Source organism: Pseudoliparis swirei, chromosome 19, assembly GCF_029220125.1.
Source record: "Pseudoliparis swirei isolate HS2019 ecotype Mariana Trench chromosome 19, NWPU_hadal_v1, whole genome shotgun sequence".
In the NCBI taxonomy this organism is placed as follows: Eukaryota; Metazoa; Chordata; class Actinopteri; order Perciformes; family Liparidae; genus Pseudoliparis; species Pseudoliparis swirei.
This window is the reverse complement of record NC_079406.1, coordinates 15,111,011-15,139,007: the sequence shown is the minus strand read 5'-3', so window position 1 is coordinate 15,139,007 and position 27,997 is coordinate 15,111,011. Positions and strand designations below refer to the sequence as shown.

Genomic DNA, 27,997 nt, shown 5'->3' with positions numbered 1-27,997 from the left:
ATCAATATTCAGATAAACTGGCCTTTGCTGGCTCCTAGTGGTGGGTTGTTGTACTACACTGCTCGATTCCAGATTATGATACATAAACAATTAATAGGGAAATATTTTACAGCGACAATAGACTTCAAAATCAGTCCCCATTTATAGAGCAGCGCATACTTGGCATCACAAGTTTGAGATCACTCAGAGAGAGAGAGAGAGATGTTATGAAAATAGCATTACAAAAAATGTTGTCTTATTTTGTACCTATGGCTAACAATAAGGACAACAAAGGTAAACAAAGCATAACAGACACACTTATACACACGTATACATACATACATACAGTAAAACAAATGTTTTATTCATTTATTTAAAATGGGCAAATTGTGCAGTCTCAACAGAGGGGTTTTCAGTTGGCATTGTAGAGTTTTCTCTGTCCTGATTGGGCCGTGACAGCAAGCCTCGTCCGCCTTACACCGGGATCCCCGCTCGTTAACTCTTTCACGGAGCTCTGACGGTCCCCGGCCCACGGCTCAGTGCCGCCTCTGACCCGCCGCTCGCCCGCTCAGGTGTCGCTCTGCACGGCGCAGGCTCCGCCCCCAACCGGCTCTGACCGACTGTCAGAAGAACAGGAAGACTCCTCTCCAGCTGAAGACGCAGTCGCTTCACTGTTGTCACCCAAGGGGTTAAAAAGTTAACTAAACAGTCATGGAAACTAATTTAGGAGACGCAGTCGGGCAAAGTCATCCGTAATACCAACCCGCCGGCCGTGTCACAGTCGCCAAAACAACTCGTGGAAGTGGGAAGAGTTTTTCTTTTTTTCTTCTTTCCGCGGAGACTTTACCTACTGTAGCCTAAGCTAACGGCTAGCTTACTTAGTGCCGCCTATTTTCGGGACTTATAATTGTGTAAACATTGTTTAAGCCACCGGGTTGTGTTCCACGTGGATAACGTTACTGGTAGAATAAATCCTCATTTGTATTATAAACACGCAACATATTGTTTTTGTACTTTACGTCCCGACGACGTGGGGCTGTGCTTTGAATTTCCCTCCCTCAGGGATCCAGCCCGGCGGCGTAGCGAGGGCTCGCTCCGCTGGCTCCGCCGGCTCCGCTGGCTCTCGACCAAATCATTAGCAGCTCTGAGCTAATTGTGGCTCAGGGTACGAGCTTAGGCCCGAGGGGAATTAACGGGTGGCTTCTTCGAAAAGTTCAGAGGCATCGTGGGAGGAAGAGGAAGTTGTTTCTTCATTCAACATTTAAATCGAGGGACATTACCGCCACACGGGCTAATCTAACAACCCCAATTCAAAGAAACGGATTAAGTTCTAAATATGGATCCACACACGGGGAACTCGGCCTCGGCTGCTGGTCCCAAGAAGGACAAGAAAGCCAAGAAGAACTACGAGGATGGAGATGGGAAAAAGAAGTTTGTGAGTATCCCACAGGTTCAACTTGTTGCACCTTTCATGATCTGTTTGGGTACGTGGGCTCAAAGGTGTCGTCCCCCACTTCACATATGGTCTCATTTGCTCCCCAAAATGTTTCAAGTGAAGCTACAAAGCAAGAAACTGCCACCGTACCTGTTATTACTTTCACCCCGTAAAGCTGCCCAGCAGCTGTCAACATAGCCTGAAGTGGCGTGGATGCGTGTTTTAGGTCAAAGTAAGTGACAACATATGAGGAAGTAGCTGCCTTCCAACTTTTGAAGACTTGCAACACCTCAACGATAGGTTTATTTGAAAAAAAATTTACATTTGAGAAATATAGACATCCATTCCTACACTCGTATATTCACATGTATTGCTATATTTGTTGTATAACAAAAAAAGCTGCACGTCTTATATCACAACAGACATGAACACATTTCAATAGAATTGTGTCAAATTATTCAAATGACCTTACTTTCAATGCTAAGGTGGGGCGTTTTCTACATTTCATTTTCTCAAGGTGACATCATTATGATGACCTCATATTGTCTCAGTTTACTGTGCCAGCATGTGTGATTAAGTCTGGTCTCCTGATGGGAGCAGAGCAGTACGAGTCATCAGTAGGTGTGCCTGTCATCAGCCAGCGCACACTGTTGTGAAACAAGACCCCTTGGTCATGTCGAGCAACAGGGGGAAACTGATATTGCACCCACTGACACATGGTAACCGTAGTGGATGCGCAGAAGACACATCTGAGTAAACAATTCACACACACACACACACACACACACACACTCTCTCTCTCTCTCTCATGCACACTTACTTTCAGAGAGTTTTCAAGCCTCTTTCAAGAGTCCCACTCAGAAGCCCGTTCATTTTACAAGTTTTATGTCCCAATGCCAGGAATGAACAGAAATGGTTTCTGAAGACACGTTTATATTGATATAAAGAACACTTTGTTCAGGCTTTTATGCCAAGCAGTATTATTAGGATGTTGTGCAGTTAATGCTCTTTGTTTGATGAATGGCATATTATTACAGTAGTGCTATTGCACACACAGGTTTAGCTCGGGTTCTAAGTAAATATGAGCCAGAGACAGAAATCAATTATGCAATGTGTCCTGAGGTAACGCTGCATCTGTGCGTCTTTTTGAGTGTCATTCTACCTGATAGTGTGAGTGCGTGTTTGCCAACGAGGAATGAGCTTCGACCTTGACTTCAGTCCACAACTAACTTGGAAATGTTTTGCCATTCTGGCAGATTTATAACACGACAGTCAGCGTTCAGAAAAAGGCTAAGCAGTGTGGAATTATGCACGGTGTGTACTTGATCCACACTTTTCTGTGGCATGAAGTGATTCATGAGTTCATCGCTCTCCACTTTCGCTGCTTGTCAGACGTCCCAGTGACAACAACATGATGAGATATGTACCACTGAATGACGTGTGTATTATCTCCAGGCCCACTTGGTATTTGGGATACCCCAAATCATCTGTGCGAGTGTTTCTATTGTGCCGTCTGGGGCTGAATGAAGCAGCATGGTTGTGTTCCAGTCATTTCTTTTTTTCTAGACACGGTCACAGATTACCGTAAAACAGGATTGCTGAATACAAATGTGTTATTGGAGTAATGTCACTAACATCAACTAGGTTTAGAATTTAAACATCTATCAGCATGACACATTTGCGACGCATGGACATTCTTGTCCTTTTGTATTAAATCACCAAAATAATGAACTATATGTTCTGCCCAATCACCATTCAGTGTATTACATGTTGGCTAACCCCAACATTAACTCCTGTAATGTTGACTGCAGTTCAACACCACACAAACATGTAAACTATGTTGGTGTAATGCAGCGGTCGGGAACCTATGGCTCTTCCGGTGACGGCATATGGCTCCCAGACAATTTTGAGTTGAAAAATAAAAAATCTCCTCCCGCCACCCTGTACTTTTCTCTATCGCGCCAGATTACAGCAGAAGTAATGTCAGGTCCTTTTCTTAAAGACGTCTTTGTTCTTCTATTAAACTAAACGTCTGTTATTGATCGTCTCTACACAACAGCATGTCACTTCTGTCTCTACGTGTCGCGTTAACACTTCTCGGTTCTCTGTTTCGCGCGCAGAGCAAAGAAAAAGTCCCCCCCCGTAGCATCATGCAGCACCAGAAGTCGCATTAAAAGCAAGACATATTTAATTTATTATACGTTAAAAATACTATATGGCTCTCAATGAAATATATTTGGCTTTTATGGCTCTCCCAGTCAAAAAGGCTCCTGACCCCTGGTGTAATGCGTCCCTGCGGTATGTTAGCATGCCTGTCAGCCTGCGCATGTTTATCTCTCAGTTCACACGCTGGGCGTTTTTTCTTTTCTGACATATTTAACTTTCACAGGAATGCTTCACAGGATTGGCTGTGCTGACATGTAGCTTTGTAACTGAACATGATCCATATATTTAGTTTGAAGCCCAAAACAGGTCATTGTTGCTGTGTATTCCTCCCTGTCGCGCTCTCTGTGATCTTCTGACCAAAGAGAAAGGATCAGAGACTTTAGATGTTGGTGACATCAACAGGCTGGCTCAAGCCTTCAGGCCGGCGGAGTGTGGATTAGCCAGGGATCACTGGCTTGGACAGATGTTTGGGATACAAGGTCAATTTTAGAGCACAGATTCTCTCTCTGGGACAGCTTGTTGATTTTGGCATGTTTTGTAGGTAAAAAGGTTGGCTGAAAAGGGGATTTTCTTCCCCCCGGCCTCGATAAGGGACATTTGTTAACAAGGAGACCAATAACTAATATCTGGAGTGAGTTTTAGAACTTGAGCACGTTCTCCTCGGGCTTCTGTGACGTATAATTGAGAGCTTAATAGTTATTTACTTGTTATTGGCATTTCGTATTAGCATTGCAATCGATCTGTGTCAGAAGAGGCTCGCATTTGCAATTGGAAAGAATATTGCTCATTCTGTCCATAGAAATATGATAATTATCTTCACAGTTTTTAATCTGACTGTCAAACTTTGTTTAAACAGCACACGTTTTTTCTCTCCAGTTAAATATTAACAGAGTTGGAAAATATGTTGGCTTGCTCAAGCACGCAACCTCCCTCAACCTACCAGTTGGATTCCTGTCGTTTTTCCAAATGATAAAGGAGGTGATTTGATCTGACTTCTCCAGAGCAGCAATGAGGATGTTCTGAATGTGGACTAACAATTAGGAACATATTTTGAAATAAAACATTTCAATGAATCCCCTGCATTTCACACAAGTTTCAGAGTGATATAGAACATATCCCAATATTATTGCCTCCCGCCCCTTCAACTGAAGTAATGCATATGTGTTTAAGCCTCAGAGGAGAACCACACTATAATTAAACATTATCAGTCACAACAAGAGCACCAAAACTAATTAAATGATGGGGCAGTTGTTTTCCTCTGTTTATCTCAAATGTCTGCAGAGTTGTATTTTGGGACGCTGCCCTCGTTGAAGCTAACGGGAACATATGTTAGCCTTAAATGCAAGTTAACATGTTGGTGTATATCAGGATTTACAGCAAATGTAAGTGCACCGTCTTTAAAATATGAAAACGTGTGCCTGCATGTGCCTCTGTGCAGCAGTGACTTCCTAAAACTACGAATGAAGCCGGTCAGGTCACAACTCTTTAGTTGCAGACACTGACTCAAGTAAAAGTCAAGTGGAGTCGTTAAACATTAGCTGTGTTGCGCAGTGGGTCTCTTTCTTGTTATGTATGACTGTTTTAGACACACACACACACACACACACACACACACACACACACACACACACACACACACACACACACACACACACACACATTCCTGTACTGGGAAGAAGAGCATACTGTGAGCTGAAGAATGGGATGTCTGGGTGCCAGCGTGAAACTGGAGTTGTTAATGGACTGCTTGTGGCAGAGGCCTCTTGACTCGGAGTGAACGGGAATATTTTAGAGAGCGAGGCTCAACAAGGGCAAGCAAGTGAGCCGTCGGAGAGCAGGGACAGGAGCGGTCAGAGAGAATCTGTGAGAAGAGTGAGTGACAGAAAGCAAAAGTGTGTGGGAAAGAAGCTCGAAGAAAACAGATGAGAAATGCAGATACGGAGAATAAGGAAGGTAGAGAATGTGCAGTCAACGATAAATATAAATTACAGGTTTACGGTGAACTCTCCATGGTTGAAACGTTCAAGCATGTTGGTCGTGTTATTTATTGGTTGTCAATGATACAGTTCCTGGTGTGTTGCATACGAATTGATGATGTGGATCGAAGTGCAACATGAATACACAAGGAGCAGGTCTCCCATTGTTATTCCTTGTGGTTCTATACATTGTTAATTTAAGGAGACATATGGTGGATTAACAGACCGTATTATTTGATACTTTGGAATTGATTTCTTGTATCAATTCTTGGATACCTAGCTCGAGGCTGTTGTCAATCACTCTCAAACTAGACTATTGCCCTGTCCAGAGATCAGTGATGCAATGGAATAAAGACACTCTTTGGAATAATCTGACATGGATGAGCACACTGTTTAACATAGTGGACAATGTTAATTCAGTCCTAACTGTACTTTACAGATTAAAAAGCCAAGGACTGAGTTTTGATCTGTAGCCGTCTGACTGGATCTGAGGGCTGAGTTGTGTTATGCAAGTGCTGCTATGTGCACACTAGGGTTGTCACTAGAGATGCACCGATCAGGTTTTTTGGTGCCGATCACTGAAATCGGTATCTGCCGATCCGATAATACCGATCACCGATCACGGTGTCGATTGAAGCATTCTATTTATTGTGTAGCATTATTGCCTCGGACTATGAGGAAATACATATATAAAGCACCTCAAACATTAAAGAAATTACAGATTTCTTTAAACATTTAGGACTTTTACTTTGAAAAATGTCCTAATTTATACATTAAAATTGTTTGATTGCTATTGTAGGGGATTTCAGATATGTATGGAACACATCTGCATCATTCATTTCCTGGAACTCTTGGGGAAATCTATTTACAGGACTTTTTTTAACACCTGATTGGTGCATCTCTAATTACAATACTTCAAGTGGCTGTGTAGTTGTAAGACCGCTCACAGATGGGTAGTGACTACATCCATTTAATGATGGAGTTCCTAGCATGTTGCTTTAAGCTACAAAGTCTCCACACTTCGAGTGAGTAATCCGTCCACCACTACAAACACAAGCAGGGAATTCCCTAGTAACAAGGCTGACAAAACACCTTGATGGACTGACTCGGACAGCTGCTGCTGCTGTCACACTAACGTTGCTGAATGTTTAATTCATTTGTATTGTGAATTTTGCCACTACTTTCTTCCAGTGATCTGACACTATGTAGCTCATGTCTTGTGGTCACTGTGAAAAGGAGCTTTATTGAGACAAAGAACCCCTCTATCTAAACATACAAATGCTGTCAGGTATTCCCTTCTGCTAAAAAGAGGCATTCCCACGTTTCTTTGTATTTTATTTGTTTTATCTCCAAATATTGTTTAATGGAAATTCCAGAGAAATATTCAAATGTATATCGTTATCACAATGTGAAGTTTAGGACTAAGCTGAAAGTCCAAAATAATCATCAGTTGGCCTATTGCCCATCCAGACTAACCAACAGACTGTCTAAAGGAGCAGCCACGCAGCCACTTTGCTGTTTCATGTTGCCATGACCAGTTCTCAGGAGGCAGAGCTGGTGTTGCTGTCTACTGTGACGTCAGCAATATTCTGCATGCTTAAGAGAGAAGTGTTTTCAACAACTGCTGCGGTCTTTCTGCCACTTAATTAGCTAACTGATCAGAAATGTTTATTTTAGGTCCTACAGTAGCAACGCATGACATCAAATTGACAGGAATGAGAAATGATTGTTGAAGAACGGGTAAAGAGAAGAAAAACTCCCCCTAAGAAATATAATATTGCCCCTGAAGAGGGGCAAAAAATGCCTCCATAATTTCGATAATTTAATGGTGTTTTGTTTTAGTTCTTTGTTGTGTGTGTCCTATCTGTATTGCCTGTACTAGTTAGGTACACAAACAAATATCAATAAATATAATTTTTAATTCTAAACAAAACCTAAATAAGTTAAAATTGTTAATAGTTGTTAAAAAAATTCATAACAATAAATAACCACAACAAATTAAAATACAATTGAATTTGATTGTCAGTTTTCTGTTTGTTTTTTGTTAAAAAAAACCAAACACTTTGAATCTGTAGACTACTGCCTAATAGTCTTATTATTGAAATTCTTATGACAATTGCTCAAATACTGTAAGCCGAAATAAGTATATTTAATATCTATGGCCAACGGTTAAATGTTATTTTACAAGTTTCAAAATCTGCCCCCAATTTCTTTTTCAATGCCACTGGATTTCAGTCAGTAGGGGCAAAAATTGCCCCCTAAAAAATATGTAAATTTCCTCCCCTGATTGGGGTACAGACAGGATGTTTCTGAACATCGTTCTGTTTCTCTGCCTGCCATTCTTTGTCATGCTTATTTCCCCTTAGGCTTGGGCCTACTCGGAAAAAGAACTTTGAACTCATGCTTGAGTGCATCTGTAGCCTGGAGCTATTGCTCAGATGTTTCTCAGGCTTACTCAAGGTATAGAGTCATCTTAGTTAATATACCGTACATAAACAGGCTAGTCCAGATACGTCTGTCTTTTTGTTTGTTTTTTGTATCTTTTACTTCATAAACTGCCACTTCTTTGCACCTATTTGCAGAGTTAGATAAATGTGGCTCCTTCTTCAGCAGTGGTTGTCTGTTCTTCAGTGGAAAGAGATGAAGCTCAAACTACTCTGACCTCCTGGGGGTTCGGCTAATGTTTACACACTAATTTTGTCAGCTGTTCAATCTAAGTTATCCATCTTACTTTTTGTAGTTGCCTTTGTGTACATGCCTACACACACATACACACGCAGGCAGATAAGACAGCGCCCCCACCCCTTTTTTATTTTTTCTACAATTCTGTGGGTTGTAACAGGAAGTTGTGCAAAAATAACGAACAGCATGCTTCCTTATTCGTCCCCATTATTGCTTACCCTTATCTCTTTCCTTCCCTCCTTTCCATCCATTGTGCAAGATGGTACCAGTGGCCTACTAAATCTGTTTTCACACAGCCCGCTCTCCAACCTTTTGGAGGCCTGGATGACGTTAAACATAGAGCACAGTTTTTATCGTAGGAGCCTAATGGACTGGGGTGAAACATTCCTGACTGGAGATATATAACTCAGAGTAACTGTGTTATCGTTCTTGTTTCTGCTGTTTTTAAAAGTATCTCTGTATTTTAGAGGAGTTGAGGCATACATCTCAGATGGAAGAGGTTGCAGTGGCGTGAAAATGTAACGTTCATTATTATCTAGTGTATTCTATGTATTGTCCATCTACCAAAATCCAATAAAGCACATTGTATATAACTTAAGGAATATGACAAAAAATCGGAAAATCCTCGAATTGGATTGACAAGGTAATATTTTTATTTTTTTCTTGACAAATGTTGCATTAGTAGCTGAATGGCTCCAGTGCATACGGCATAACCGGAATGTCGACAGTTGGATGCCAGCTATTGTTGTCATACCATCCGTCACTACACTGTCAAGTGTTCAATGAAAGGCAAACATGCCAGAAAGTTACAGGCTAATCGTCAAGTCTAAACATTCCTTTATCAACACATTTGAAAGCAAATAACTGGACACACTATTTTTAATTCCACTTATATAATGATATGATATAATTAGAGATGCACCGATCAGGTTTTTTGGTGCCGATCACTGAAATCAGTATCTACCGATCCGATAATACCGATCACGGTGTCGATTGAAGCATTCTATTTATTGTGTAGCATTATTGCCTAGCAGGCACGTGCACAGACATTTTGGGGGGCAGGTGCTCAAACCCCAAAAAAGGGCACCCAATGCCAAAAAAAAATTCTGAAAGAGTTGAAGCATAAGCAGTAGAGATGCACCGATCAAGTTTTTGGTGCCGATCACCGATCACTGAAATCAGTATCTGCCGATCCGATAATAGCGATCACGGTGTCGATTGAAGCATTCTATTTATTGTGTAGCATTTATTGTGTAGCATTATTGCCTAGGACATTAAAGAAATTACCGATTTCTTTAAACATTTAGGACTTTTACTTTGAAAAATGTCCTAATTGATACATTAAAATTGTTTGATTGCTATTGTAGGGGATTTCAGATATGTATGGAACACATCTGCATTATTCATTTCCTGGAACTCTTGGGGAAATCTATTTACAGGACCTTTTTTAACATACAAAAGTCTGATTTATTTTTATAAACTCTTCCTTGGTACAGTACTTTTTTTTTCATGTCAGCATAATTTAAGCTAAATCTCAGAAACGATCTATAAAGATACAAAATCAGTTAATTGTTTACTTTTATATGTTCGTGTATGATTTGTCGACATCTTATTTTGATAAACGGATGTTGTTTCACGTGGTTCTTTCCGCTAACTTTGCAAAACCGGATGTTGTCACTTAAATCCTTCCGCTAACTTTATCAAAACCCTCGCGCGCTCCCGATCTAATGCGTTTACCGTCAACATCAGTCTATAGGGGCTCAGCCATGTGAGAGTCAGCTGAGTTGACCCAGAGATTCAACTCGGGGAACGGGGACGCCGCTCGGTGCGTGAGGATCCCCTCTTGGACCTCTCACTCTGCGGCCCTCGCCGGGCGCATCGTCTCCGTTGCGGTGCGCCGCGATTGAAACGTCTCTGATAGTTCTCACAGATGTTACGTCATCTGATCGGCCGTTTTGAGAACGCCGATCAAAACCGATAATGGGAATATCGGCCGATATGGATCGGCGCCGATCAGATCGGTGCATCCCTAATAAGCAGCATTAAACCGATGATGCTGTCCTCAACCTGCGTCTCCTCTGGCAGCATCAGACCACTAGCTTACATTATCTTTATGAATAAAGATGAATTATTATATAGCAACAACAGTATAAGCGTTCTGATTGGCTAATGGTCGTCATGCCAGCCACGTATTGCCCTCCTCGCTGGTCTGATACGGATCCGTATTGCCCTCTTACGTCCTTTTCAAAATGAGCGATATTTATAGACATCAACAGCCAAGAGCAGTGGTCCTCAAACCTTCACATTTGGCCCGGCCCTCTGAACAAGAGAGGCCATATGGTTTGTTTTTTTCAGTCTGGCCACGCAAATCCTAGACTAGCCCCTGTTAAATAGAATGGAATAAGAATTATCTCTCTCTCTTCTCTCTCTTCTCCTCTCTCTCTCGCTTCTCTCTCTCCCTCTCTCTATTCTCTAAACATAACAAACGTCAGTAAACAGCTGGACAAGACTGAGCGTCGCGGAGCATGTCGGGGCGAAATTCTCACAAGAACTCAAATAAATGCCCCGTCGGATATTAAAACACATTTGGGGGGACTTGATGACAGAGAGTCATTTTTATTCTTAAATACTGATGAATGAAAAAAGTGGTCTCTAGCAAAAAGGGCACTTTACTCATCCAGGGCAAAGGGGCTGGTGCTTGAGCACCACTAGGGCTCTATCTGTGCACGTGCCTGTTGCCTCGGACTATGAGGAAATACATATATAAAGCACCTCAAACATTAAAGAAATTACCGATTTCTTAAAATATTTAGGACTTTTACTTTGAAAAATTTCCTAATTGATACATTAAAATTGTTTGATTGCTATTGTAGGGGATTTCAGATATGTATGGAACACATCTGCATCATTCATTTCCTGGAACTCTTGGGGAAATCCATTTACAGGACTTTTTTTAACATACAAAAGTCTGACTTATTTTTATAAACTCTTCCTTGGTACAGTAAAAATGTTTTAATGTTAGCATAATTTAAGCTAAATCTCAGAAACGATCTATAAAGATACAAAATCAGTTCATTGTTCACATGTATTATATGTTCGTGTATGATTTGTCGACATCTTATTTTGATAAACGGATGTTGTTTCACGTGGTTCTTTCCGCTAACTTTGCAAAACCGGATGTTGTCACTTAAATCCTTCCGCTAACTTTATCAAAACCCTCGCGCTCCCGATCGAATGTGTTTACCGTGAACATCAGTCTATAGTGGCTCAGAGCCTCAGACATGTGAGAGTCGGCTGTGTTGACCCAGAGGTTCAACTCTGGGGACGGGGACGCCGCTCGGTGGTGAGGATCCCCTCGTGGACCTCTCACTCTGCGGCCCTCGCCGGGCGCATCGTCTCCGTTGCGGTGCGCGGCGATTGAAACGTCTGATAGTTTTTCTCGCAGATTTTATGTCATCTGATCGGCCAAGTTTGATCGGCCGTTTTCAGAACGGCGATCAAAACCGATAATGGGAAAATCGGCCGATATGGATCGGCGCCGATCAGATCGGTGCATCCTGAGATATAATAATTCTATAATGGTGAAGCCTGCAACATAACTTGCTTTGTGCTTTCGAACTGCAGCATCTGTGATTAGCTTTCTACTCTGGCGCTTATTAAAGACAGAACTGCAGAAGCAGCATATCGTTGGACTTTCAAGTTTTTATTCAACAGGTATGACATCATCATTAGCGTTTGGAGGAAAAGGTTCTAAGATTCATTGTGGTTCTCTCTTGAATGATTATAACTCGATGAAATACATTTAATAATTGGAAATATATCAACTAAATTCTCCACGTTATGATCACTTGTAACAATTCTGTGACACCGGGCAGTCCGTTACTCAAGGCTGCCCCTGAACGCATCAGCCGTAATACACACTCGGCTAAATACGAGCTGCGGTTTGAAGCAGACGAATATGAATACAATCTGAACGGCACCCCATGGCTTAACCTAGCGCATGGAAGCATGTCGCTTCCTCCCAACTCAGAAAGGGTCAAGTGAAGCACAAAATACATCGCGCTGTTTTAACGGACACGCCGATATTCTACTACGAAACCTAAACAAGCTGAAGTCGTGTGTTCATTGAGGAAACAGAGCAGGATGGCAGATGCACGCGACATCCGTTGCCACAGAATGTCGAGTCACCATAAACGTGCACTTTATCACTGACAGTTGTCTCCTCCATGTGTCTGGTGATCTTTTACTCGAGTAAACTCGTACCGGCTGTAATTGTGTCTTTGTCAGGTCCGGGCGGCGATTTGAAGGGAGTGTCCCAGTTGATATGCACGAGTCATCTCTGCCACTAGTAAGCAGCGATGTGGATAGACCTCTAGACTGAGATATGAATCCTCTTGACTGCTACCTATATTGTATATCGGGGCTTTCTTAGGATGACAGTGTCAATCCTCCTCTGCATCTCTCTCCAGTCTCCCCCTGACAGATGACAACTAATCTCCGACTGCTCTGGCTGTAAACAGCATGGGCTTTGTGCTGCTCTCACAGCCGAGTGTCTTGAGGACAGCAGTTTGTTTCTGTTTGGAGGAAGACGGAAGGACTTTCAAGGCTGTGGAGGAAATTAAGCTGCTGGACACACGTGCATGGTCAGCGGTGTCTTGGCAAGGAGTGTAGGAAACCAAGTTTAACCTGTAAATCTGTCATTACTGCACATTTAAATCACTTTGTGAGCTGATGTATAGCAGAGGCGTTAGTGCCTATAGTCCTCCAATGAGTAGATGCAACTGTCTCCGATCTCAGCCAATAGCAATAATGTTAAACATGGATACATCCCAAGTAAAGCTTAGCAGTGTTTGAGGTTATCTCTCAACATAACTCGGCTGTTTGTCATGTACATCTTCAAAATCTACTGACAGCATCCAATGGTAAATGTCCAAATTATATTTAAATAAGAGTCGAAACTAGAAAGCTAAACAAACTAATGCTGATTTGTGAGTATATTTGCTTGAAATACAGACATGTGAAAAGTAAATGCGTTTCCAATGACAGATCCACTGTGTCCATGTGTCCTGTTTAGACATTTGTCTAGTCAAAGAAAATCCACTGGACACATGAAGCAACAGATTAGTGTAAAAAATGGAAACTTCGAAATGAAAAAGTAATATTGTGATATGCGCAAATGTAATTGAGGTACATATAGTTATTGTTGTTGCCTCCCTTTTTGTAACTAGGGTGTTCTTTTTCTTTTTTGGTTGTTGCCTTGTTTATATAATAATAATTCACAGTATTCTCACATCTTATTCAGCCACGCTCACAAGCCTGCGATTTATTGGGCTCAGCCTCTGCCTGAGTTCATATCGTGGCAGAACACACACAATAGACACATTAAGTGAGACAGACGACCTTCCTGCACTCTCCCTGCTTAGCTAAAAAGGGAGAGTGCACTAATTATTTGCATTTTTCTTTTTTTAAAGTTCTAAGTGTGTAATGAGCTCGTCGTTGTTTAGCCTCTTAGCAACAAAAGGAACAAACCCCGTCTCTGTTGACTCAGAAGGTTGTAGTCGTAGGAGCAGTGATGCGAGCGCATCAGCCGAGTCTCTGTGCGCCGTCACAGTGGCCGGAGTATGTTTGGGTACGAGGGAGGTAGAGAGTATTTGTGTGTGGGGGAGACACTTGGCTGTTCCTGTGGTAATCTGGAGATTTGTATACATATGGGAAGTTGTTTATGTGAGAGATGCCTCTGAGAAGACACTGATGGAGGCTCCACTCTGCTTGGGAGCAGACGATGTCTGGAGGTGGACGGGCTGCAATGTGTTGTGGCGGCCTCATCGCCACTACAACTCTAGGCATTAGCTGTTCTTTAAATTGCTTTCAAGGCCTAACACCTCATCATTGTGTTGCACGGTAAACCAATACTGTTACAAGTTTGGCATTTCAGTACTCCTACTTACCTCTGGAAGGAGTAACATGTCGTAAGCAGCAGTGTGACGGGAAGGTGTGGAGATGTGAGGGTGGAGCGGATCTTGGTTACGATTTGACCTGTTTGGATAATAACATCTATGAACACACTGGTACAATAGTTACCTCCTGTGGTACGTCTTTTGTCAAAATATGTTCTTTGTTAAAAATGTTTCTAAGTTTGAATGTTCTCATTTCTTATTCTATTATTTTTCCTGATGTTTTTGGGCAGGTATTGTATCAGTCATAATGTTGGTATTGTGACAACACCACCAGTCATGACTGTTATGAAATGCAAAGCAGAATGAAGTCTGTTAAGTCACGTGGTCTTAAAACAAAACAGTCAACAAAGGTGTCGATGGTTTAAAGATGTTGTAGCATCACGCTTGGCGACACCGTTGTTCGTGAACGGCGGTGCTACCTTCCTACTCATGAACACATCTTTGCATCATAAGGTCCGCCTCCACCGGATGTCGGTGCAGTTTGTTTAGTCCGGCGTCAGTGCTCTGCTGGAGGGATACCACCGCTCATACCTCCTCCAAGCTTTGTTGTGTGTGATGATGACATCACGAACATGATCTGGTTGTTGCTATTGCAACGAGATGGGGATGTGTGTGGAAGTTGTGGGTTGTCCGTGTACTTTTAGTGCTCCTGTTCCTGACCCATGTGAACATAGACTCTCTCTCTCTCTCTCTCACTCACTCACTCACTCACTCACATGGCTTCTGTAATCATAATTGAATTGTGTGGTAATAGCATAGCTGATTCAGATCTGCTTCCTTTAAATATCTCTCCTCTGTTAAACCCATTTGTAAAATCCTGCCTCTCTCCAAATTATAGCTTTAGCATTTCCCTTGTGTTGGTAAATCTCCCTCCCACTTTTATTTCCTAAACACTGCTGTGTACGCTTGTTGGTGCATGACGATTTATCTTTGTTGTTGTTGGTTTTGTTCCGCTGTCTCCTTGGTTTTGCTCTCCCTCAAGCACTCCTTCAAAGGGTCATTGGTGTTACCTAAAAGTCATATTTTAAGTGTATTATTATAATATACAGTATATCTAAATATTCCCCCCCCTCATAATTTTAGCAGGATTTGATTGAAATACCGCGCATTGATAACTAAATAAACAAACAGGTTGAATCCATAATTTAGTATGTGCTGCAGTATATGCGCAAAACGGGTAACTGAGGTCCGAGAGAGTGTGTGCAGTTTATGTTTTAGGGAAATACATTCTACAACTAACCACACGTGCCACAGCACCCATGCATGAAAGGCACTAATCCTGTCATTTAACAGAACAAAATAATTAATGATTGTTTCTACTTATTGGGTTGTATTTATATGAACCAAATAGGTCATTGTATTACTCTGTACATTTGAAGTAAGATTCGTATTTATTTTCCATATGGTTGCTTTCTCCCTGAAAGCACTAACATGAATGGCTTTATAACTCTTTATTGTTGGGTGATTTAATTCATTTTTAAGTTATTTAATAATTATTGATTTTATTGACAATAAATGAATTGAACAGGACTTTAGGAATTCAACCATTTGCCATATTCCCCTAAATCTGTTTATAGGGCACAATATAAATGCATTTAATTGCATCATGCAACACCAAACCATGGATATTGCACGTCGTAAAGCACAGATGAAAAAAGAGTATAGGGTAGAGAACTGCTGTCACAGATAATTAGTCTGAACCAGTTTAGTCAGTTGTTTCTAAATTGCTTTTTAATTGTTGACACATCAACCAATTTGTGACAGATGTACCTTACTGTGATTCATTTGTGAAATGTCTTATTTAAAACTTAGTCAGTTTTAGGGGACATCCAAAGAGGGATGCAAAACGAGAGACATGACAACCGTGGCCTTTCTTGTTTTCAGTGGAAGTGGGTGTGGGGTGGTTGGGTTGTGTTTCCATGAACAACAGTAAACCAAGGATGAGGAGCAGTCATGCAGCAGACATGCCCCACTTGCACAGACATACAATCATACACAAAGACAATCAGTGCACTTGTATGCACCTTGAGTCACTCGGTCAGTGAGGCGAGGAGTCGGAAGATCAACAAGTGCAGCAACAGATTAGATGTGAAAGAATTGGATGATGTCAAATTCAGTGTACTCCTAAAATACTGCAGGCTGCTTTGAAGTGGAAAGTTACCTGGCATGTGTCAATAGGCAGGGTTTCTGTGAATAAGCAACTCCAACGTCATCATAGCCTGCTCCTTTAGTACAATGCTCAAATGAGCATGTGCGTTAGATCAACAATGTCCGTCTCGCTTTATCTTTAGGGCAAAGTAAAGTCTAAAAAGTGGGAGGGAAGTTTTTTTTTACCAAAGAAGCCTCTTAACCAAACACTGTTGTGTGTGTGAAATACTTCAGGGTTGTTGGTAATTTCCTGCCGAGGCATTATTCATAAGAAACCTTTCAGCCTCATCTGGGTGTGCTACTTCCCCCTTTGTGATATCTCACTCTGTATGTCGCCGTGGCAACATCGTGAGCATTACAATGACACACACACACTTGCTCTGTAACTCCACAACTCCTCATGTTTAATGGTCAGAAGTTCTCATACAATCAAGATATTACATCATCTGTCCTCCAAACATTAGCAGCAGGAGTTTCCCACTGCTCCACTCCATCCACTCATGGCCTCATCTGTCACCCTCATCACGCCCCTCACCTTCACCTTCGACCCAACTCTGTCGATCAGACCTGGTCACACAGTATTAATACCCAGGAATGTTACAACTCCAATACCACGCTGCCCGGCATTACAAATTGAAATATGAGTGCAATAACCCCACATCCATCTTAACAGACAGGCCATGTGTTGTATCTCTCTGTGAAGTCATTAGACCAAAGGGGCTTTCTGTTGGATTTATTTTTCACACTTTTAATCGTTTGATAGGCGGAGTCAAACAGGTTTATGTTTTATTGGACCCCGTATCTAAAGCTGTGTAAAGCAGCTTTAGATTTGCCTTGTTATTGCAGTTCTGTCATTTTGTAATTGATTTTCTTTGTTGGCATTTTGCTCCATAACAAAGGTCCCTGGCCAATCCGCGACTGCTCCACATGATTTCTTTCTTTAGTACTGGACAATGAATGTTTGTGTTGCATAGTCGAATCAAATTGGGACCAAGTGAAAATGGGGGCAAGACCAACACAGAATCAAAACCATTAAAATGTGATACTCTAATAGGCAGGGTGTGACATAAATTCTCGACTTGAGATTACTGATAAGTGACTCGGGCTGACAAAACAAAAAAGTAAATCCACCTTAACTTTGACTTTAGACTTCCAGTCCATTCATTTGAACACAGTTGATTGCAAAGGCCTTCTCCCAGTGCTTCTCTATATCAGTATAATGTACTATCCAGCGGCTATAATCCTACTTTGATAAGCAAATGTGAATGCTCTCACTTCACGAGTACCTCAAATACTTTTGACTTTTAATAGGTCAGCCTCCTGGCTGATCTCAGTTATATCTGTAGTTTGATTATCCTATTTATGTCTAGGCCTAAATGGTCAAAGTTACTTCAAAGAGTAAAAAAAAAAAACTCTACATCGCCATGTGTCTGCCCTCCATGGTTCTTTGGGTCACTTTCCATCCATCAGATGAAATGATGCAGGTCCCCCAGAAACTCCGTCAGCTCGGCCTTGTGATTATGCCTTTTGAGATATAAAAGTATCTGTGGACACAGCGCTGTTAGTGTTTTTCAGGAATGTAAAGACTAGCATTTAAGGTTGACATATGACAATAATGATGGGATGTTGTTCATTTAATTAGCAACTCTAGCCCTGCGGTATCTGTCAAAAAATCATATGTTTCCCAATTGTGTACCCTCACCTGGTCTGCATCAATCAAATGATCCTCTGACAGAAGTGTCTGGGCTGCACCTGTATGCCTGACTTTACCTGGTCTTCAATCTTGCTCTAATTGATATAATCTCTCTCACCGCTCTCGGGACCGGTGGCGAATATGTATGCACAGCCAGTTGTGGGTACGCACACACAGAGACATGTGTATCATGATGTCGCCGTCACAAGCTCAATGCTTCGGCTGATACACGTTCTCTTCAGCGCTCCGGTCCCATTTCTTATTCTCCTTCTTTTTGCTTTGTCCTTCTGTGTAATCTCCCTTTTGGAACGCCTGCGTGTTGTGTGGCCGTGGTCTGTAAGGGGGTCAGTCCTTCACGGAAAATGTCTAAATGACAATCAGTGCACCACTCTTTTACTTTTGTAAAAGTTAGGATTTTTGTTTACAACTCATCGAGATGACATTTTTGTAGGTACACTTATCTTTGACCTAGCCCCTGTTGAAGCTCTCATCCATATCATAACTTAATCAACTTCATTTTGGGGAAACTATAGTGATAAACAGTTTATTGCACATAACAACAATTAGATAATTGCATGCTTTATTTTGCAGTCACTGACTTATCGTTCTTTACTGTTTATCTGAAAAATAACATGACTGATATAATGGCTAATTTATTATTTGTTTGCCTACTTTTATGAAGACTTGCAATCAACGTTCCGGTACTAATCTGAGTTCAGGCTGCTCTTGTTATCATCGGTCTCCATGTTTCCAGGGGGACCGATGACGGCCTCCCCATCGCGCCCAGCCTGACCGCTGATGTGCTCGGCACGGGCTCACGCGGTCAAACGCGGCGCACGGCTCCTTTCAAAGTTAAATATGAGAGGCTATCGTAACCTGCTGACTGGGCGGAGTCACCTGAGAAGTTCAAAATAATATTTTTTTTCAATTTCAATCGGCTCAGGCACCGAAAGGAAGCACCGAAATGTGGGTTGTGTTTCGGTCCGGGTGACACCGGTTGAATACCACATTGGCACTGGTTTTCGGTACCCAGCCCTACTGATATTGCTGTTCAATTCAATGATATTAACTAGTAATAAACAAGTAGTGCTTGGATCCTCACTGGCGTTTGGCATGGTTACTTGGATCTGGGATCAAAAACTGTCGTTAGATCTGTACATGAAAGTTATTTTCTCAACTGTACTTGTGGGCTGAAAAGCGGAACTTTACACTTTCAGTTCGTTGAATTCACAAATGTTTTTTTTCCTCTTCCTCCCCAAACGTCTTCCTGACGCATCGTACTCGGCTTCCTGTGCGATCGCTCACACTCCAGTGTGCCTCCTGCACCACCACGTTTGAGCTGTTCTGCTCCAGTCCGTGTGCACGATAAGGGGCCGTGATGAACAGCAGCTGTGTACGCGGAAACGTCCGTCTCTTCACTGCTCGGCGCTCGCGCCATAACCGGAGCACCCTTTGTGTCACTTCTTCTCTCTTCCTACTCTTTAACTTCTCTTGCCACAGAAGAAAAGACAACATTAACATTGTTTGTGTGTTTTGACACTTTCTTTGGTGAATGTATTGCACTCAGTGGAGAGAGGTGGAATAGCTGTTTGTACCTAGAACTGACTGCACACAAGTTTGATTTAAGAGGCGCTGGAACATTTACACACTACGTAATATGTATGTGTATTATAACATGATATTTGATATGCATATTTAATTTTTTGAATTACCATCATTACCAGTATATCGCGACGCCCCTAGAAACGACAAACCACATTCACCTCACGTACCCCTGATTTAATGCCATGTCAGTCGTAGGGGAGTCCAGGGTGAAACCAAATGGACCAGGATTGTAACAAAAGCTTCCAAGCAGCCGGTCTCACTGCAGCCTCGGTTCTCATTTCATTTCTCTGCGTTAATTTGATCCGAGCGATATGGATGTGAAGGTGGACTTCTTTAAGGCATTGTGTAGGTGTCGTCTTTATGGCATTGTGTATCATACGTTTCATTTGAAAGTATTAGGTAAAATATTCGAGTGCAAAACCTTGCAAACGTCTTAACGTTGTCCTGTCGGACTTCGTAAGGACATGGGAAACATGTCAGATCCTGTTTGGGCTGTTTTTTGTCCTTCATGTGATCCTTTACTATTCTAATATGAATTATAATACGAAAGATTTTTAAATGCAGTATGAGCTTTATGTGGAATGTTTGGGGCATGTGTGACATTTTTTTAAGAACAGTTGAAAAAGTCTCTGCTGTGTTTCCTAAAGCGACAATATTGTGAATAGCCTGACACCTGGCAGGCAAGACATGCATTCACATCAGAGCAGGCAACAAGAGACGAAGCAAACATAGCTCAGTGTATAGCAATGGACTTATAATGTCATTTATTATTTTATGTTTTACTTGAACCATGAATCTCACTTTTGGAGCAAAATGGCAACATGGGTTGTTCAAAGATAATTGGAAAAGAAAATGGATTTCACTAGAATAACAAATAACAGTCAAGGTACAGCGGATGTACTGTGGTCAGCAGATATCTTGATGAGAAGATGGCGTCACTTTATGCTGTTAAGAAACAGAGCTTGGTCCATACACATTACCAGTAATATGAACCTCAAATAAGAGCAACTCTTTTGTTCAGAGAAGATTATTCCCAGCACTTGTTGTTGTGGCCAAGATGAGATGAAGAAGCAGCAATGCAAGAAAAAAGTCTTCCTGATTTTTACTCCGCACCACCATTACTAACATTCGTGTAGATTTAGTCTAGCAGCTGAGCCAAAACAGAAAGAGGCCAATGAATGTACTTTTCTGCACATGCTTTAGCTGATTGGAAAAGTTAAACATCTGTCCATAGCAGTGCATTTAGTATGTGTGTGTGTGTGTGTGTGTGTGTGTGTGTGTGTGTGTGTGTGTGTGTGTGTGTGTGTGTGTGTGTGTGTGTGTTCTTAGATGAGAGCCCTGCAAGACATGTTTACAGCTGTCTTGGTTGTTGATCTGGTCTTGTCTATCACTTGGATGTTCTATATAGCTTTGGTTTTCCTCTTTCAGAAAACAAGGGAAACGGCTTCCCTTTTGAATTTGAATACCCGGAACATCATTTTCAAGCAAGAGCAACATGTTTACAGACTTACTTCACCTTTTGAGAGGATTATTGAAAGCAGTATTTTTCACATTGTAATTCCATTTGTTCTGATTATTCTAAAAAGAGACATTTGGCTGTCATTGACCTGCAAGGAGAATTGGTCAGGGCATGTATATTCTATTCTATGTGCTTGACCGGAGACATTTATGGACATAGCCTGACACCTAGTGGCCAGAACATGGACGTGTATTTATTTCCTCTCGTTGCGCCTTTCCCCTCTTTTTGAACAATGCATTGATGTCTCTCAGTCTTCCTCTCTGACTGCTGATCTCTTCGGCCTCATGTAATTACTAGCTACCAGGTGTCTTGATTATTTTGACGTAGATTCTAATTTGCATGTGTTAGTTCTCTAGAGACGTTTTTAAATGACAAACTCATTGAATTATAACTAATTTATTGACAATGTTTCCCTCCCCCTGCTGCAAATCACTTATGAGGTCTGTAAACAGTTTCCTGGATCCATTTCCTGTCATAAAATATCAATGTCTAATTAATTCTTCCTCTTTCTCTCCCTCCATCTGCCTTCCCCACTTGTCACTGCTTTTCCCGTCGTCTGTTTGATTTTTCCTCCCCTTCCAATCCTTTCTTCTCCCTTTCATCCCTTCCTTCTTCTGTTTCCAGAAGCTCAAACACCTGATTCCTGATGAGGTAGGTTTGTAAATGCTTTCAACCACCACCTGTGTGCTTAACTTGTCCAGCTGTCATCTTTGATAAAACGACTCACCATTATTCATTTAATGTCATGTCACACAAACCTAATCCAACAGAACACACTGAACACACTGTGTGGTGTTTTGAAGAAGACGCATACCGACGGCATGAAATGCTTGGCACTTAGACTTGTGATGCCCTCATGATATTGAGAGATTATTATTCATGAATCTTTATGGATGGGTCACTATGTCAACATGTGCCAAGATTATATGTTTTTCATTTGGCGGTAAAAGATAAACCCATGTTTTGGCAGTAAACCACACCGAGTCATTAAAACCAGAGGCAAGGAAATCCCACATTGTTTGTTTGTTAAGATTGAGTCTCGTGTTCTGTGCCGGCCAGCGTTGACGACACGTTAACAACTTTGTGCGGCAATGTTTGTTGGCGAAAGCCTTTTGACGTCCCTAATCACAGTCTCATTGTTGAAAGGTTTCTACTGTTAAAACATGATGTCCCCAAACTAAAGGACATTGGTAATAAGAGAGTCGGCCTTTCTTCAAACTGAGTTGATTATGGATTGCTACCTTGTTGTGTGGCCTATCAGTTGTGTTAACACTTTGCGGTTTTCCTGTTTTTCTTTCTCTGACCTCTTTCCTCTAACATGCGTTGTGCTGTGTGCTAATCCAGTTGGAACGTTTCACCAGCATGAGGATGAAAAAGGACAAGGAGAAGCCCAGCCTAGTGCCAGGTCAGCGACACTCTTCAGCTGCCAGCTATGAGACCAACGCTCCGAGTGCTGTGCTGCACGACCATTCTGATGAATACGTGCTGGAACTCTTCGAACAGATGCTGGTGAGAGGGACGGGAACAGTTTGTGTGTTAAAGATTCATCTGTTGGAGAATCACTTTTTATCATCGTCCCTGAACAGCCATGAAAACTTGTACGTTACATATTCCACTCACACAAGTGTAATCACTCCCTGATGAAATACACTTCATGTAGAATGTATGAATAGTGAAAAAAATATATAATTGTGAAAGAGTTAACTCTTTCTGTTTGCTCTAAATGTGAATGTAAAGGACTGCCTTGGAGCACAACGCATACATCTCCTGAGACTGCTCTGTGCAATTCATAATTTAAAGTGTTTCCAAGTAATGAAGGAATCAATTCTGCTCGTGTTTTTTAATCAAAACAATCCCTGCTTAAACTGAGCATCTGATGCATCTCTCTGGTGGCTGTGTGCGCCGTGCTTCCAGTCCCATAGAGACTAGTTGAAATACATTGATTTAGTTCCTAACGTCGACTGATACTATATGACTTACATTTCCATATTTTCTGTTATTCATTTCTTGAGTCTACAGATTTGTCGTCATGCTATCTGCTAGTCTTACAATATGTGTATCCCTTCTTACTATCTCTTTCTTGTTTTCCTTCCATCCATCCTCCTTTCTTTCTTCAGGTGGATATGAACCTGAATGGAGAGAAGCAGCAGCCTCTCAGGGAAAAAGACATTACGATCAAACGGGAGATGGTCTCCCAGTACCTCCACACGTCCAAAGCTGTCAGTACCAACATAATAATTGCTACTAGCGTGCAGCAAGAAATTTGCCAACCGCCTCGTGAAAGTTACATCGTGTTTGGTCCATGTTGGAAACACAAAGTGCTTTACACGGTGTTTAAAAAAAAAAAATCATCTTCATTTTTTAAATTATATTAAAAAAGTAATCAGGTCATAGAATGACACCATAAGGCCTTTCCTTGACTGTTTGTGTTTAAGGATCTCCTTTCGTTATGAAGTCGGGGTGTTTCCAGACATTATACAAATGGATTCAATGGTGATTTGTAGATTAAATTAAATATCACAACCGACATTTGAAGGGTCAGCTACTCTTCCAGTAGTAGGTACATATAAGCAATGGGTGTGATCTGCATAACAAGCACTGATGGTTGCTAACACTGTTCATGTAACTGTGAAATAACCCAATGGGGAGGAAATCCCACACGCAGTGCCCTTTTTAATCCTGCACATTAATCAACAACATCAATATTAACCTGTAAATGAAGAAAATCAATGCAAAACAAAAAGTGGTTTGGTCTTTGTTGATTAGGGTCAAAACCAGAAGGAGAGCGCCAAGTCAGCCATGATGTACATCCAGGAGTTGAAGTCAGACTACCGAGACACACAGCTGCTGAGCTGTCTGGAATCTCTGCGAGTCTCCCTCAGTAACAACCCTGTCAGGTAATACACACACATGCACACATGCAGATACACACAGTGCATCCTGTTGTGCAGTGCTGATCTCAAACCAATCGAGCCTTGACTGATATTTTATGATCCCCATGTTACTAGACAGAGCTTAAGTCATTTTGCAAAGAAACATCTAAACAAACTGTCTTCATGCATGAGTTATGCATATGTATTCACATATGCTTTAATGGCTTCTAAATACGCTTTTAATGAAGATTGACTTAATACAGTACAATAAAAAAAAAAAGAAGCCCAGTGTGTTACTCATACGGTCTTGTCACTTGCAGTTGGCTGCAGAACTTCGGAGACGAGGGGCTCGCCTTGCTGCTCAATCGGCTGAGAAGACTCCAGGAGGACAAAGACGAGTACCCGTAAGACACTTAAACCACAGAATAGGCAATCTTACTTCATGTGTCTATAATGTCTGACTGCATCTGTCTCCTCTGTCATCCCCCAACTAGTATGATGGGAGTGAAATGTCAACACGAGATCATACGCTGTTTGAAAGCCTTTATGAACAACAAGGTAAGACTGTTTCTTCAGTTACACCAACATACTTAATCATGTCTTTGCTCGATTGGACATAGTTGTTGCCTAATTCTTCCTCTAGAGGGCAGTATTAAATCAATGTGACCAACTTTGGTTACTTCATTCAAATGAATGCAGTACCTGATAGTCTTATGCGTGTTTTTCTTTTGGTGTGGTGAAGGGTCTAACATTAGATAATTAGTGTAATGCCCATCTAAATCATTCACATTTACTAATTGCACACTGGTAGTTTAGTATCAATGATGTAGCATACCCGTTATGAGTTGAACCACAAAAGCCTCGTCTTTCTGCCGAAAATGAATGTGAAAGGACTTTTTCCTCATTCCGCTTTTTTCATCCTACTTCCTTTCCCGTTAGTACGGTCTGAAATCCATGCTGGAGTCACAAGAGGGGATTCCGCTGCTGGTCAGAGCCATCAACCCTCGCGTGCCTCATATGATGGTGGATGTTGTCAAGCTGCTTTCTGCCATCTCAATATTGGAGCATCCTGAGAACCTGTAAGCATTCGTGAAATGTTGAGACCATGTTTTTGAATGTGTTGAACAGAAATAATGGACCTGAACAACCAATTCTTCCACATAGTTAAAGTCTGGAGCACAAGTCTTAATATGCTCTTATCTGAAGTCACAGCATTAAACTGCTCTATTGGCAATGACCAGCAACTTAGCATTGACATGCAACATTGAAAATCATATTGTGTTACTCTCCGTCACTTGTGTGTCAGGTTCCAATAAAAGCTGTCTTAGGCAATAATTTTTTTTAAAATAAATTCTCCTTGCATGTTTTTCATGGTAAATTTTATTATGATGTAACAAGGTGTAGCGGAGTTTTATATATGATGTATCACTCTGTTTTGTGCAGTCATGAGCGTGTTCTGGAGGCCATTACTGAGGAGGCAGAGAGACTGGACATTGAGAGGTTCCAGCCGCTCCTTGCTGGCATGAAAAATCACAATATTGCTCTTAAGGTGCACATGAAGACATACTTCAACAACTATTTTTCCCCATGTGTGCTTTTGTTGACAAATGATACCAACCCAGTTGCCTTTGATAGCCAGCACAACTCAGTGTAAAAGACTTACTCAGCTGACCAATATTGCAATTTGTTATCATCATTATCTGGTTACCGGTACTCTAAATTGTCTGTCTTATGTGTTTTTGCAGGGTGGCTGCATGCAGCTAATCAATGCCTTGATAAGCCGGGGAGAAGAGTTGGACTTCAGGATCCATATTCGCTCTGAACTGCAAAGATTGGGACTCAGAGACCTGCTGACGGTACAGAAAACATTCCCTTTTTATATTCTCTCAAAGCGACTAACGCACATTTGCAAATTCTTACTCTTCATGTTGTTCTCATTCTTGAAGCCTCTGTCCTGCTGAAACGCACTCGTATGCGGCGTGTAATGTCTCTCAACTGTCCAAACTTAATGTTTGTCACACTCTCCCTGTTATTTCCCCCCTATGCCTTCTCATCCCATCACCTACTTCCCATCTCTCTCCCTGCAGGAGGTGCGGATGATAGAAAATGAAGAGCTGAGGGTGCAACTCACAGTGTTTGATGAGCAGGCTGAAGATGACTCTGAGGACCTCAAAGCACGTCTTGATGACATCCGCATTGAGATGGAATATCCTTCCACTGGGCAAAACTGTCTCTGTAGAAATTGTCAGGGTCCACTTCTGACCTTGAAAATCTATCTACCTGGTTACAACATACCTTTGCTCCGATTGCTCCTTTCTTTACAGTTATCAGCCTTACCACTTACCTTCTTCGAAGACAGATTCAAAATGTATATTTTCATACTTGATGAGATCGTTCAGGCTCTAGTGACATTATATCCCTGTGAGGATTTTTTAAAACTTTCTTTTTTTTTAACAGACATTTACTACTCTACTTTAATAGCTTTAGTCTATGCAAATATGGTATATACATATACAACCTGAATTGATATTAAATGATTTTGTCCTGATTTGATAAATATACATATTCACAGGGAAAAATATGCAAGATATGCCGTTTTATCTTTTACCCACATGGCTGTTTGACTGTGGCATTCAGGATGGACTGGATTTTGATAAAAATTAAGTCGCCCTTACCGTGTACTTTTTAGAAATGGCAAACAAATGAGTTTTGCCAACTGCTGCAATGCTCATTGCTGCTTCTGACATGCAGTTATCATGTTCACCACCAGGTGTCTCCCATGGGTAACAATACAGTTTAAACTGCTCAATGAACAATGAGGATCTGATCAAACACATTTGTCTGATAGAATGGATTGTGTTAGTTGCACAGGACATGTTGAAATGTCAACACATGTTCCCTTTACAACAACAAATCTTAGATTGTCTCCAAGTTTTGTCTCTATTTCACTTTTAATTAACTGTCTTTGTGTGTGTTCACTTGTCTTTCTCTAAGTCTTGTATGAGTAATATATGCAGCAAAAGTGTCTGCGAGACTTTTCAGAGTTGTCACTGATTGTTAAAGATGTCCGGCGTCATTTGTGTTGAACTCTCTCTTATTGTTAATGTTCGTTCAGCCTTAACTGCTTTTGCTTCACTGATGTGAGGGAAGTGTTCGATATCCTAGTCAACACTGTGAAGGACTCCAAGGGCGAAACCCACTTCCTGTCCCTGATGCAACACCTGCTGCTCATTCGCAATGACTATTTGGCCAGGTAGCACATGAACACATACAAACTCATACATGTCAATCCTCTCACACATTTGCTTATTAGAGCTGATATGTTGATGTTTTGGGACAAAAGACTACCTACCCACCTTGTCCACCATTATATGAATGATTGGGCGCACAGTGAAAACCTGCATGTAGCAGCTTTATATATATATATATTTAAATGTTTTAAATCTAATGTCAAAATAACAAGACAAAGTGAAACTTGAGATGTAGTTTCTTCCTCTAGAGTCCCACTCTTCATCCTCCTCTCTCCTCAGCCCTGTCCTCCATTTGCTTTTTGTTTTATGGAGCACCGTTCAACGGCAGATAAATTAATACATGCAAATAAGTCCAATTCCATTTGAATAGAAATGAACACCATCACCTCTTATCACCAGAAATATGCTAATAGTTCTCCCTGTGTTTCCCAAAGCCCTTGGGGGTTGAGCTAAGGAAACAGAGGAGAAAAGAAAGAGTGAATAATTGAATGAAAAGACCAGGGTTAGAATAATAACAAGTCAAGAGTTGCATGGTATAGTCAGTGTATGCACACATACACATGCGTGTTCTCTTTTGCACTCAGCGACACAAAAGGGAGGAGCAATGCTTTCCCTCATTCAATGTCAGAAATCATTCAAAATGCACAACAACATTAGGAGGCATGCACACATTTTAGTTGTGTTGTTGGTGAGGTGTTGCTTTTTTTATCATT

At 41.4% G+C, this 27,997-nt stretch overlaps 1 protein-coding gene across 1 annotated transcript in view; it reads left to right on the top strand.

Annotated features, from left to right (window-relative positions):
* Positions 1-142: 142 nt before the first annotated feature.
* LOC130209311 (protein diaphanous homolog 1) overlaps positions 143-27,997 on the top strand; it is a 38,009-nt gene continuing 10,154 nt past the window's right edge. The window contains exons 1-12 of the mRNA XM_056438871.1: positions 143-1,414; positions 21,785-21,811; positions 22,505-22,669; positions 23,278-23,379; positions 23,927-24,057; positions 24,354-24,437; positions 24,528-24,591; positions 24,973-25,112; positions 25,477-25,582; positions 25,779-25,889; positions 26,121-26,239; positions 27,170-27,286. Coding sequence (XP_056294846.1) covers positions 1,316-1,414; positions 21,785-21,811; positions 22,505-22,669; positions 23,278-23,379; positions 23,927-24,057; positions 24,354-24,437; positions 24,528-24,591; positions 24,973-25,112; positions 25,477-25,582; positions 25,779-25,889; positions 26,121-26,239; positions 27,170-27,286 — 1,265 coding nt within the window. The 5' untranslated portion in view covers positions 143-1,315. The remainder of the gene's footprint in view (positions 1,415-21,784; positions 21,812-22,504; positions 22,670-23,277; positions 23,380-23,926; positions 24,058-24,353; positions 24,438-24,527; positions 24,592-24,972; positions 25,113-25,476; positions 25,583-25,778; positions 25,890-26,120; positions 26,240-27,169; positions 27,287-27,997) is intronic.